Raw genomic sequence first — 14,598 nt, forward strand, 5'->3', positions numbered from 1 at the left:
TGACTACGATTTGCAGGTTACTGCAGTGACTTGTCATTAATGTCTAGTCATTTCAAAGTTGGACTATGAATTAGAACTCTGACTACGAAATGGTAGCATTTAGACTAGTATGTATAAATACCACTTATAGCACCAGTTTATTATAATGTCGACTTTATTATGAGTTCTTCACACAAATTCGAAGTTTGCTCATGCAACGAAGTAGATTGTTACTATTGTGATTCAGTCGACCCTTTTTTTACACCCTCTTCAGTCGGGCCATATATGTCAGATGAAAATTTTCAAGAATTGAAGAAGGCTGAAGAACAACCAGAAGAGGACAAAGAGTCATCCCGACTTCTCACTCAACGTGGTAATGATATTGCATCGGAATGCAAACAAGCTCAAGAATGGATAGACCTCAATAAAAACAAAATCAAAGAGCATGAAGATTGGATAAAAAAGACTAAGAAGGCAATCAAAACGACTGAAAAATGGCTTGCTGAGAAGGACGAGCAGTTGATACACATTATGGTGCAAAAGGATCGTTTGGAAGACAAAATGAGAATTAGGGATGACTATATACAATGGAGAAAGAGAAGTACCCATTGCAGTTCCCTGAGTTTAAAAATTAGTTACAAAATTGTTGTAATATTATCATGATACAGATTAGGTTGCAAAATGATCGTTTGTTGTTTTTTTTAAATAACATGTTGTAATTGTTATAATCTGCAAACTAAATTTTATAATATAAAAGCTTCATTAATTATTATAATCTACAAACTAAACTAAATTATGAAAGCATAGCAATGTCTTGTAAGATTTAATAAAAAAATTACAATACATAATAAGTTAACAACTCTTCATTTCAAGGTTGTTTTATATCAAAATCAGCGTCATAGGTTTGTGAGCAACTCACTGAACCACCAATATTAAATGCCATTTCTGCAGTAGAAATTGTGTGACGTGCTCCACTACCGGACGCCCTTCCAGTACAATTGTTTCTCGTGTGTCCTAGTTGACCACATGTAGAACACTCTTTTCTAATTGGACCCTCGCCTTGGGATGGAATGCGGTCTGTGTTTCTTGGCCTGCCTAGCTGACGTTTATCCATTATAAGTGGCTTAACAATCATCAAATCATCGGGGATATCCCATTCGGATGGCTTTGGCAAAGGATTTATTGATTCCTCATACGTTTTCCTCAATGTTTCGGTAAAGTAAGCATTTAATGCATACCTCGAGCAGTCTTGGTAATTGTTCACTGTTAAACATCTTATGACATGACCATAAGGTATCTCATCAAGTTGCCAATGCCTACATGTACATGTCATATGTTGGAAATCAACAATCACATTTTGTGCCCCCTTTTTGACCTCGCATTTCGTATTTGAGATCATGCGAACATCCCACTTAGTAAAAGTTTTTTTTGTTTTCTTTTACAATTTCATTGGCCCAAGGGGTAAGTATTGTTGTTGCTTCCGCTAAAAAAACAGGCAAAATGAGGAAGTTAAGATCAATAACATTACATTAATAATACATTAATATTAAAAATTTACTTAACACCTGCAAAGTTACGTCTTTGAAACCACCATTGTTGCATGGTTGCACGAAAAAATCGATCAACATAAGTATTAGCACCTTACGTGCGTGTCTAGATAATGCATTTATAGACTCCGCACTGTTGGACGACATAAGATTGTATCGGTTCCCTTTAAAATGTTCCCTTGACCAAGTTTGTGGATTTATACTTTTTAAGTACTCCCATACTGGTTGTTTTGTCTTTTTCATAACATCCATGGCAGCGTCAAAAGCATCAACTGTGTACGCCCTACAAGCTTCCCAAAAAATTCCTTTAACTGTGTTACTCTTCCCGAATCTAGATACTATGTTGAAATACAAATGGACACCACATATTCCATGATGAGCGTGAGGAAAAATGTTGGCAACGGATGTTGCTATAGATGGAGACCTATCAGATATAATTGTAAGCTCCTGCATATTTCCTATGCAATCACGTAGTTTTTGAAAAAACCATGTCCAAGAATCGGTACACTCATTTTTGCATATACCATATGCAACCGATAATATTTGGTTTTGTCCGTCCTTAGTAACTGCAAGTAACATGGTACCTTTGAACTCGCCCTTTAGGTGGGCTCCATCTACTACTAGGGTCGGTTTACAATATTTGACAAAAGCGCGTACCTACAATACATTGTATATCTATTCAAATACACAAAAATAAAAATGAAAAATTTAATAAAATATTATAATACTAACCGAGCAACCGAGTGCGACGTACAAAAACTCAAAGCGATCATCACCATCTGTTTTAATATGTGTCACCGTACCCGGATTATGTTTGACCAAATTGTGACAATACGCCGGAAGTTTGGTAAAAGAATCCTCTTTCGTGCCCCTTAACAACAACAATGCATATTGCTACGCACGCCATGCCTGATGGTATGAGATATTGATATTCAATTGAGCATTCATATCATTAATAATATCTTTTCCCCGATAAACTCTACTATAGTCTTCAGCCAAAACATCAACAAGATATTCACCCAAAACATATTTGTTTGCTTGTCGATGATTAGGTTGCAAAATTGTTGAAGAACATGTGTGTACATCAACAAATTTATTCACTTGGAAAAGTCCATCAGAATTTTTAATTGCTTTTGCTCTTAGTAACCAAGAACAATTTTTCGAAACACACACAACTTCATACCTTGATTTGGTGGATCTACTTGTCCTCGTCTGAAAACCTTCTCGAAGACATTTTTTACCAATACACCGCTTTAAAAGTTCTTTGTTCTTAAATATACTCTCACATTCAATCTTTTGAAGATTCATGTCTACCATCTGTGTTGGGATATCTTCATTAATATCAACTGGGCATGCTGGTACAGGGGGCATACCGTAAAAAAGGTTATCGGGAAACTTAGCTTTAACTTCATCACCCAACTCATCTCTATCTGAATTGCTTTGTAGGTCGGTTATATCTAAACGTACATCAGCAACATCAACATAATCCCCGTAAACATGCTTTTTTTCATTTTTTTTACTCGAATTTTTTTTCTTTTTACTTTTATCTACTACACGCCTATTCATAACTTTAACTTCTTGTTCGGCAACATCATCACAACGACCACCCACATCATTAAGATATGTACCAACATCATCATCACCAACATACTTGTAATTCTCAGGATCCACATAGTTAATAGGTGAATAACTAACATTAACATTTTCAGCAACACTGTGAAACTGAGGTACACTAGGAGTATTGAAAGTACCTATCGGATCGTTGCTCCCTTTATAGCTGCATAAATTACCAACCGGCTGATTTCCACTGCGACCACCCTCATTAACCTCATCTACTTCATCAACCACCACAAACACTTTCACAGCCCTTCCTCCACTACATTTGATTACATTTATCAACATTCTAACATCCATGTCTTCAACTATAGCTATATAATAATTTAATTCAGGTTGATGGAAATGAAGACTAATTCTATATTTGTCTAACAAACCAATTTTGCTTCTCACCAAATATACAAAATCACTATAACTAATATACTCAGAAAATATCAAAGCAAATTCAGAAATACCTCCCTGTGGACATACGTTTTCCAGATTTGTTTCAATAACTTGCCATCTCCCACCGGTTACAAGACAAACCAAATATTCAATCATTTTTTAGTGAGATTTTAGAGAAATTTCCTAAACAAATAACAAATAAACTGATAATTTTTTACAAAAGTTTATATATAATAACATTATTTCGTAGTCAAACCAATTGATTTCATAGTCAAATTAAAAAAAAAATTTTAAAAAAACGCAAATTCGCAGATGGAATACAGAGAAAATCGCAGATGGACACAGTCCATCTGTGATTTTAACCCTGAAATGCCCTATATATACAAAAAAAATTTCAATCTACCTGCGAATGTACAAGTGGCTAAAGCACACTTGTGCCTTAGCCACTTGTACATTCGCAGATGGAAAAGTCAAATCGCAGATGGACCATTCCCATCTGCGATTTTGAAGGCCATTTTTGCAATTTCGATTTTTTTGGCTATTTTCCGCAAAGTGATTAGGATAATTAGCTATTTTTGTCATTTTTTTTCTCTCTCTCTCTCTCTCTCTATATATATATATATATATATATATATATATATATATATATATATATATATATATATATATATATATATATATATATAGTTTAAGGATTTTTTTATTTTTGATGGTCATGTGAGTAAAGCGTTCCATGTGGGCTCATAATTGGAGAAATGGCTCGCAGGGGATCAAAGACCAGAGTCAACCCACCATTTGTTTATTTCATTTTCATCAAATTTTGTTGTAAACTTGCAACTTGTAATCGAACATGCTTTTACATTCAATCCCAAATGTAATTTTTCAGATTAAATTTTGGGTGTTTTCTTTTGTATCTTATAAAGAAAAACTTTAAATAAAAGCAAGTTAAATGTGTAGAAAATCGAAAACATGGTTTTAAAATTTGGTGTAAATTACATAAATCATCCTTGGAGTTTGGTCCAAATTGCATATTTCGTCCATCAGAAGACTTTGACCTAGCGGTACATTGAAGTGTATTTCCTCAATGAGGTTGAGGGCTGAAGTCCTCTTGGAACAAATGTGGACATAAAGAATAGAATACAAGTAGAGTAGGATTGTCGTTTTAAAAAAACATATTTTGTCTATATATGACTTTTTTCAATCAGATGACCCCTGAAGGTTTATTTTGTTTAAGCTTTGGTCACTAGACGTAAGTACACTATTTTGCTATTATATAATCCCTCGATCTTTTGGAACATAGGTTTTTTCTTTTTTATCTTATAAATAAAAACAAGTTAAATGTGTAGAAAATCCAAAACATGGTTTTAAAATTTGGTGTAAATTACATAAATCGTCCTTGGAGTTTGGTCCAAATTGTATATTTCGTCAACCAAATGGCCTTGACCTAGCGGTAGGTACATTGAAGTGCTCTCCCTCGGTGAGGTTGAGGGTTCAAGTCCTCATTGGAACATAGGTCGACATAAGGCATAGAATACAAGTAGATTAGGATTGTCGTTCTAAAAAAACATACTTTGTCGATGTATTACTTTTTTACTCGGACTATCTAAAGGTTTTTTTTTTGTTTAGGATTTGGCCCCTTGTAGACGTAAGTAGACTATTTTGCTATTATATAATTTTTCGATCTTTTTTCAATCCATCATCATATTTCCCCCTTTCAACGATGCTAGTGATCTAATGCCTTCCACGTCTCTTGGAAATCTATGTTATGTACCTACCTTCTCACAAACTCTATCTCCTTCCATTCCTTCACAAAGACTCTCATTTTGTTAACAAACTCAAAGCATGTAACATCCGATGTCTTAAGTGTTGCTTTATCAAAATTGACCCATACAATAAACAATCATAATCGTACAAACATTTTCCCCATTGGAAAGGATAACGAGTAACAATATTTGGAGTGTTGATTATGCTTCATCTTTTTATGATAATTGTTATTAATCCAGAACCAACACCCCTCTACTATATCTACAAGCTTTTCATTCCCTTAGAAAAAATCCATTAAACCATATGACTAGTTTACTAGCAAGATTTTGAAACAAATGATTAATTTACCCATAAAATATAGATTGAACCACCGTAAAAAAATCACATCAAATTCACAAACTTAGCTTTATGGTCACGGTGGACAATAATGTTGGAGTATAGTGGTGGACACAATAATGTGGAGTTGGAGTGTTTTTGACGATTCATAGGGTCGATCGGCAATGGTGGAGTATAGTGTCCATATAACGTCCCAAATTTCATACCAAAATTTTCATTTAAAAATAAAAGTATTTATTCAAACTACAACTTCAAAGATCTAGATAAAACCATTTGATTCAAAAACATTTATCAGAGTATCGTCAAAAGTTATTATGGGCGGAAATCTCCAATAAATGTGATGCAATCGAGCCGTGCCCCTCCTTTAATTTAAGAAAACCTGAAAACATTTAAAACACAAACCGTAAGCATAAAGCTTAGTTAGTTCCCCAAAATACTACATAACGATATGGGCCCCGCCCACAATATATCGGACCCCACAAACCTAATCATAACGGGCCCCGTCCAGCATAAGGGGCTCCACCCAACATAACAAACGGGCCCCGTCCAACATAAAAATGCCCTGACCAACATAAAAACAGGTCCTGCCTAACATACAAACGGGCCCACCCAGCACACAAACGGGCCCCGTCCATCACACAATGCAAGAGTCACAAAGATAGCTAACATCCAACATAGTATAGTGAGACAACTCACCTAGACTACTCAATAAAAGCTTAACTTCTACATTAACAACAGACAATCAAACCAAGCTTCCTAAAGCCAAACTAAGACCTATTTTTAGCTAAATACTCAATTCTATCCAAGATTGACCAAAATTCAAACTTGTCAAAAAGTCAACGGTCAAAGTCAACTCATATGACCCCCATGTCGTGGCAATTCCTCTGCTAAGTCGTGGTCACGTTTAGACAAAACAGACGTGTTGCAGCGCGCCACCACGTCGTGAGCCTTCCTTGGCCACGTCGTGGTTTTGGTCAGAAATTTTTTTCTTCATTAAGAGTTGAATCCTTAAGGACCCAAAACTCATATCATCAGATCTGGTTCCTAAGCTTCATAATGGATACAGTTTCCAACTTTATCCATTAGGATGGTCCAAACAACCAAGATCTAGTCTTTAAGTCTCAAAGAGACCAATAATGCATATTTCTCAACTTAATCCATTAAGTCCAAGTCTCCAACTTTCAAATCTGAATCAACATGATGTTTAGATGGATAAAGTTTCAAACTTTATCCATAATAATGTCTCAAACTTTCAAGATCTAAAGCTTAATACACCAAAATAACCTAAAGGACCAAGATAACTTGTATGGCTAAAAGGGACGGCAAAAGATCATAACTTTCAAATGATCAAAATATGTTGGAGTCCACTCAACTCCAACATCACCCATAAAATGGACCAATAGTGCCAAAAACCACAAATGAAGAGATCTAAAGAAATAAGGAGCAAGATATGTACTTTATGCTCACAACAGTCCAAAAATGGGGGTGACTTTGATGGATCCAAACTTGAAAAAAAATTCCTTGAAACCAAAAGAACCTTCTTGATCTTCAAGCTTCATCAAAATACCACCAAAAGCATCCAAAAGAGGAAAGAGAATAGGGAGGAGCTCAAATATTGAAGAGGGAGGCTAGGGTTGTTCCCAAGGAGTTTTAGGAGTGATGGAGGCTAAGAAAAGACCCTAAAACATGAACCCTTGCCTTTAAATACCTTGAAAACTCTAAAAAAAATTGGACTTGGGCTGCACAGTTTTCATCTTGTGACAGCCTACTTGTCACCTCGTGATAACTCATCACGTCGTGACAACATGCTTGTCACCTTTTGACGACGGGTTTTCACCCAATTTACTCCAGCTTCAAACAGTCATAACTTCTTCATTTCAGCTCCGTTTTCGGCAATTTTTATATGCACGTGAAGGTATTGACAAGCCCCATAACCCTATCTAATTACTATTGAATTTATATTTGTCGAAATAAAACCATAATCCATGCAAGGAGCCCGAAATATTACTTTTGTTGTTTTACCCTTTTTGTTCAAAGCACAATTCGAGGGCTTTAATCACTTAACCAACATTATCAACATCCGATATAGCCTAAAATATATTTCCTTGAATCCCAAGACCTTTACATGATCAAAATACAGTCCACAATCCTGAAATAAGAAACATTATCCACAATCTTGAAATAAGAAACATCCCGAAACTAGATGTTATAACTTTCCCCCACTTAAACTGGATTTCATCCTCGAATACCATCTCAGTTAGGATGTCTGAAAACAGCACCAACATATTTCTTATGCTCCCTCAATCCACTTCATAAAATGAAATCATCCATAAAGAAAACTTGAGAGACCACTTGGAACCCTAGTGATGCCAACAAACAACCCAACACTTGGAAACACTCAACTGCAACAACTACCTCTTTCTCCCTAATTACAATGCCCATCTTATAAAGAAAATTATTCACTCAGGGAAACTCTCAAAATTGGTACTACAAACTAACTCCAACAATATATTTCCCAAAATCGGGGACCCATCAGTCTAAACTATAGATGTCATACCTTAAGACTGAGGATCATCCTCTTGTCATAGCTACCCTAATCCCTGACTAGGATCACCACCAAAACATGCAGAATGAATTCCCAAAACATCCCGATCGTGAATTTCAACAAATTTTAATACATAATTCCTGCCCCAAAAGACCTCAAATACGCAATTTACTTCCTGCAAAGTCATCACTAACCCACCGCTCTCATGAGCATAATAATGGTCAATCAAAGAATCTCGCATTGCATCCAGAATCTCGCATTGCATCCAAAATGCCACGCCATCTCAAGTGTATAGCCACCAGACAAACTTCAAGACCCGAAGTGTCAAGACTAATACCCAACATTGGTAACCAAACTGTTGGATAAGGTGTCTAAGTCCATAACTATTTCTGGTATGTACTTGACCCGACCCGGCATGGTCCATTTGGGTTGCATGGCACCATGCAATTGGATAAACTAAAATGAGAGAAATAACACTTATGGTTTATTAATATATTATAAGTTCTAATATATTAATAATATTATTTAATTAGTTTGATCAAGAATTAATTTAGAATTAATTAAGTGATCAAAAGATAACTAATTAAATATATGGGTAGATTATGTAAATCTTCCATATCTTATATAGTGGACTAAGAGGCTCCATGGATTATCAAGTTGGGTTCCACCCATAGGATGCTCCATGGATGCTCCATGGGAGTTACAAACCCATCGATCATGGAAATGAAGAGTCATGACACATTAGGGTTTACATGGTGTAACCCTAGATGTGTCAACACTATATAAGAAACCCATTCTCCACCAAAATCGGCTACACATAAGAAACAAGAGGGCTAGGCCGATTTTAGAAGTGTGTATTCTCTCTAAAGTCATTCCAAAAGCATTTGGTGTTGTGTGAAGCATTTGAGGCATCACACTTGGGGTGCTAGACTCACAAGGTTTCAAGGATCATAAGCAACAACAAGGTAAGTTATTCTATCTTTCATGCAAGTTAAAATTTGTTCCCCATGTATGCTAGATAGGAATATAACCTTGGAATTCAACTTTGCATGATAATTAGACAAACATAGATCCAAGGTTATTAGGGTTGCATGTACACTTAGGAAGTGTTAGAATGCTCAAAACCCATCAGTGGTATCAGAGCCTGGTTCGTTTGTTGTTTTTTTTGTGTGCAAACATCTTGAAAAAAAATCGTTTTTCTGTTTTCTGCTCGTATAAAAGTTTGCACATTTGTTGCTGGAAATGGACTAGAAACATTACCCTAAACTGTTTTGATGTTTTAAAGCTTGTTTTAGATGGTGTAATGTTTATGCTAATCCATTTACAATGGCAATTATTAAAATTACAAGTTTTTTTTAAGTGTAATTTTTGATTCTTGAAAGTGTTCATATTCATGTTCTTGAACTTAACAAGATTAGATGATCATAGGAATTGTTTGTAACCTTCATGGTAGTTTAATTCATGATCATAATGTGTTTTAATGGAGTCCATAACTTGTCCTCAAGTTATGGAAAACCAAAAGTCTCACTTTTATTAAAGCCATTAAAAGAACACAAGAGTTATAAAAATGAAGAGTCTTCATTTTTATTACTCAATTAATTCATAAGTTATAAGAAATGAAAAGTTTTGGAAGTTTACAAACCTTGCCCTCAAGTTTTGGAACATGTAAAGTCTTGATTAAAACTTTAGTTCCAACCCTTAGAATTTTAAAAGTTAAAATTCAACCCTTATACTTTATAATATTATAAGTTACTAATATATATATGTATAACGTCAAGTCGTCTTACCGCTAGTACGCCTCATTCACGAAGCCGGTCTATAAGGGGGGTATAAGGTTGTTGCCTATAAAATGGCAACTTAATGGGTGTCCACTCTCACCCACCGCTTCCTTGATCGGTGGAGGGTCGTTAGCCGAACGGGTAAGACAAGGACTTATAAATTCTCATTAAAAGTATGATGAATATTATAAAGTAACTAAATGCTTTTATTAAATTCCCAATCTTAGTTACTTTAGGAAAATGTGAATAAGGTGCTAATCCATGAAATTACACTTTACACTTTATTTAAGTCGTTGGTGGAGCGTGTGTGGTTAACCGGCACACTAACTTGGACTTAACAAGGTAGGTAAAGGGTGACTTAAGGTTTACCATAGCATCGGTGGAGCGTGTGTGGTTTACCGGCACATCGATTGAGTGATAAACCTTGAGGGTACCATGTGATTTGCATGGTTACTTCACACCTCGTTTTGTGATCCTCGGTATCCCAGTCACAAAACTTGGAGGGAACACTCGAGATTGAAACATGCCTTTGAAAAGTTCATTGAATCTCAAAAGAATCTAGGAATTTCTAAGAACCAATTAAAAACCTAATATTTATATTTCGTTTTTCATGGTGGAAATTGGTGAATCGTCATTCACCTACCTTTCAAATATGTTATAGCTTGGATTACGGCATACCTCTTCTAAGTTATAATATATTGTGATTGGATCCTAGCCTTAATATTACATTTGGGTGTTTTATTAAGGACTCTCTTAATATCTAAACTAATCTTGTTCTCTTCTTTCAGATGTCTTCAAACAATGCTGCTTCTGGCTCTAATCCTAATGGCTTCTTTACCCTTATGAACTTGTGTAGGAAAGTCACTTTTGATGGATCCAACTTCAATGAATGGATCAGAAACATCAGGATGATTACCCGCTACGAGGACAAAGAATATGTCCTTGACAAGGAGCTTAAGGAGATTGATGAGACCACTGCAACTCCCCAGGAGATCGCTGACTTCCGGGCACATGAAAGGGATGCTACAAAAGTGGCATGCATCATGTTGGCCACCATGACAGCGGAACTCCAAAAGTCCTATGAGGACTTCTACCCTTTTGAAATGCACCAAGATCTGATGGAAAGATACCATCAAAGTGCACGACAAGAGAGGTATGAAATCATATGCTCTATCATAACAACCATGATGAAGGACGGGGAATCCGTCACGAGCCACATGCAGAAAATGCAAAGGTATGTGGATCGGTTGCTGAAGCTTAATGTGAACTTCCCTGAGGGGCTCGCAATAGATATCATTTTGCACTCCTTACCATCGTGCTATGATCAATTCCGCATGACATATCACATGAATAAAGAAGAGGTCACACTCAGCAAACTTCAGGGACTCCTCAAGACCGCAGAAACAGGTCTTAAGGGTAAGTCGGTTGTTAACACTCCTACTCCAAACTCCGCCCCGGTTTTGGCAATCGGGAAAGGTAGAGGGAAGAAGAGGAAGAGCTCTTCGAAGGGTACCAAGGCTAGGACCCTTGATGGCTCTTCTTCAAGTGGTACCAAGAAAGGTTTTGTCACTCCTTCTTCTGACCCTAAAGAGGCTGAATGCTTCTATTGCCATGAAAAGTCACATTGGAAGCGGAACTGCCCAAAGTACCAGCAAGATGTGAAGGATGGGAAAGTTAAACCCAACCATGCAGGTATTTACACTATCTTATCTAATAACTCACCCCATTCTAACTCTTGGGTCCTTGATACCGGTTGTGGTATTCATATATGTTCTGATTTGCAGGGACTAAGAAGAAGTGAAAATGTGGAGCATGGAAGAATAAACTTAATCATGGGGAATAGGAAAGCTTTACCTGTCACCAAGATTGGAGTTTATACTTTATCGCTAAGTAGTGGGTTTAGTTTAGATTTTAATAAATGTTGTTATTCGCCAGAAATGGCAAGAAATATTATTTCCTTTCATGCATTGTATAAACAAGGTTTCACCTTTTCATTTGATAATGAAGTTGGTTCGATTAATGCTTTCTTTAATAATGTTCTTTATTTTAAAGCATTACCTTGTGATGGTGTGTATGAAACTGTATCTGTGGTTGATAACTTAGGAAATAATGTATTGTGTATTGATTTTGTTAATGATAATAACTTGGATAAAGCATCATTATGACATTGTCGTCTTGGACATATAAGCAAGAAACGCATAGGCCAACTCCAAAATGATGGAGTATTGGAGTCATTTGACCTAAAGTCAGATGATAGTTGCGAATCATGCTTACTTGGAAAAATGAAAAAGTCACCCTTCACAGGTTCTTGTGAGAGGGGTGAAGGTTTGTTGGATCTTATACACACGGATGTGTGTGGGCCCTTCAAACATGCCACAAGGGATGCTAATCGTTATTATTTGACTTTTACTGATGATTACAGTAGATATGGATATGTCTACTTAATCAAGCATAAGTCAGAGACTTTTGAGAGGTTTAAAGAGTTTAAACAGGAAGTCGAGAATCAATTGGGCAGGAACATTAAGATGCTTCGATCCGATCGAGGTGGTGAGTATCTTAGTTCAGAGTTCCTCGACTATCTTAGGGAATGTCGGATTGTCTCACAATTGACACCTCCCAGGACACCGCAGTTGAATGGTGTAGCTGAGAGGCGTAATCGAACCTTGTTGGATATGGTTCGTTCCATGATGAGTCGAGCTTCGCTACCAATCTCATTTTGGGGGTATGCCTTAGAGACTGCCGCCCATATCCTTAATCTAGTTCCCACAAAGAAAGTTGCCAAAACTCCTCATGAGATGTGGACTGGTAAAATACCCAAACTAGACCACATTAAGATTTGGGGTTGCGAGGCTTTCGTGAGACGCGAGACTCATGATAAGCTCGAACCTCGAAGTGAGAGGTGTATTTTCATCGGCTACCCACAGAAATCCTTTGGTTACCTCTTCTACAGACCTAGTGAGAATGTGGTCTTTATAGCAAGGAGGGCTTTCTTTCGAGAGAGAGAGTTCATAAGCCAAGGAAACAGTGGGAGGCAAGTTGACCTTGAAGAAATTCAAGAGTCAAGTGGTGAAGGAACTTCAAACCCTAGTACTCAACTTGAGGAGGAAACTTCTGTTGAGCCAATTGACAAGTCTGTACCTCTGAGGCGTTCCACAAGGGTTAGGAATGCACCTGAGCATTACTATGGATTCCATATTACTGCGGAAGGTGATACACTTATCAGTGATGAGACACTGATAGGTCTGGATGAACCTAACAGTTACGCGGAAGCCATGGCAGGCCCTGAGTCAGCCAAGTGGAAAGAGGCAATGGACAGCGAGATACAGTCCATGTATGACAATCAAGTTTGGAACTTGGTTGAGAATGTACCAGGTCGTAAGACTGTAGGGTGCAAATGGATCTTCAAGAAGAAGACCGACATGGATGGTAATGTACACACTTATAAGGCACGACTGGTTGCAAAGGGTTTCTCACAAACTCCGGGAGTTGATTATGATGAGACCTTTTCTCCAGTGGCCAAGATTAAGTCTATTAGGGTTCTGTTAGCCATAGCCGCATTTCATGACTATGAAATATGGCAAATGGATGTCAAAACCGCTTTCCTTAATGGAAAGTTGGCTGAGGATGTTTACATGAGTCAGCCAGAGGGTTTTGTCAACACAGAGTACCCTAATAGAGTGTGTAAGCTTGAGAAATCCATTTATGGGTTAAAGCAAGCACCTCGCAGATGGAATCTTTGCTTTGATGAGAAAGTCAAGGAATTTGGCTTTTCTAGGAGTGAAGATGAATCTTGTGTATATGTCAAGGCTAGTGGGAGTATAGTTCGCTTTTTGGTATTGTATGTGGATGACATACTACTCATAGGAAATGACATCCCAACTCTGCAGGAAGTTAGGTCCTGGCTTGGGAAGTGTTTCTCTATGAAGGACCTAGGAGAAGCTGCCTATATTCTAGGGATAAGGATCTTGAGAGACCGGAGTAAAAGACTAATTGGACTTAGTCAGAGTACCTACTTGGATAAGGTGCTGAAGAGATTCGGCATGCAGGACTCCAAGAAAGGAGAGTTACCCATCCAGAGTAACGCCAGATTGAGTAAGACACAAAGCCCTAGTACTGAGGCTGAGATAGCAGAAATGAGTCGAATACCTTATGCTTCGGCTGTAGGATCGATCATGTATGCTATGACGTGTACTCGACCTGATGTAGCCTTTTCTTTGAGCATGGTTAGCAGGTATCAGGGGAACCCTGGCAAGGCACACTGGACTGCGGTAAAGAATATCCTCAAGTACCTACGGAGGACTAAGGACTGGGTCCTTACCCTCGGTGGGAGTGAAGACTTGAGAGTTGTAGGGTATAGTGATGCTAGCTTTCAGACTGATAGGGATAATTTCCGCTCTCAGTCAGGCTGGGTCTTTACCTTAAATGGAGGAGCAATTTCTTGGAAGAGTTCCAAGCAAGAGATAGTGGCTGATTCAACTTGCGAATTATATAGCAGCTAGCGAGGCAGCAAAGGAGGCGATATGGCTGAAGAACTTCATTGGAGACCTTGGAGTTGTACCAGCTATTAAAGAGCCAATGGAAATTTTCTGTGATAGTGAAAGTGCAGTTGCCTTAGCCAAGGAACCAAGGGATCACGGGAGATCCAGACACA

At 37.4% G+C, this 14,598-nt stretch overlaps 1 protein-coding gene across 1 annotated transcript; it reads right to left on the reverse strand.

Annotated features, from left to right (window-relative positions):
* Positions 1-847: 847 nt before the first annotated feature.
* LOC145114126 (uncharacterized) lies at positions 848-3,092 on the reverse strand. The gene is made up of 5 exons (XM_079050131.1): positions 2,710-3,092; positions 2,259-2,397; positions 1,545-2,183; positions 1,422-1,462; positions 848-1,295 (listed from the first exon to the last, which is right to left on the reverse strand). Exons 1-5 carry the CDS (start codon positions 3,090-3,092, stop codon positions 848-850), a joined length of 1,650 nt encoding a protein of 549 aa, XP_078906257.1.
* Positions 3,093-14,598: the final 11,506 nt, after the last annotated feature.

This window comes from Lactuca virosa, chromosome 5 (genome assembly GCF_052849685.1).
Source record: "Lactuca virosa cultivar CGN04683 chromosome 5, Lactuca_virosa_CGN04683_v6, whole genome shotgun sequence".
Taxonomy (NCBI): domain Eukaryota; kingdom Viridiplantae; phylum Streptophyta; class Magnoliopsida; order Asterales; family Asteraceae; genus Lactuca; species Lactuca virosa.

Bases quoted from the DNA above. Each gene is read 5' to 3' on its own strand.
- LOC145114126 (XM_079050131.1), bottom strand. From the start codon at position 3,092: ATGAATAGGCGTGTAGTAGATAAAAGTAAAAAGAAAAAAAATTCGAGT. The intron at 2,398-2,709 runs GTATGAAGTTGT...GTTGTTGTTAAG, and splicing joins AGTAGATCCACCAAATCAAG to GGGCACGAAAGAGGATTCTT. The intron at 1,463-1,544 runs GTGTTAAGTAAA...CTGTTTTTTTAG, and splicing joins TCAAAGACGTAACTTTGCAG to CGGAAGCAACAACAATACTT.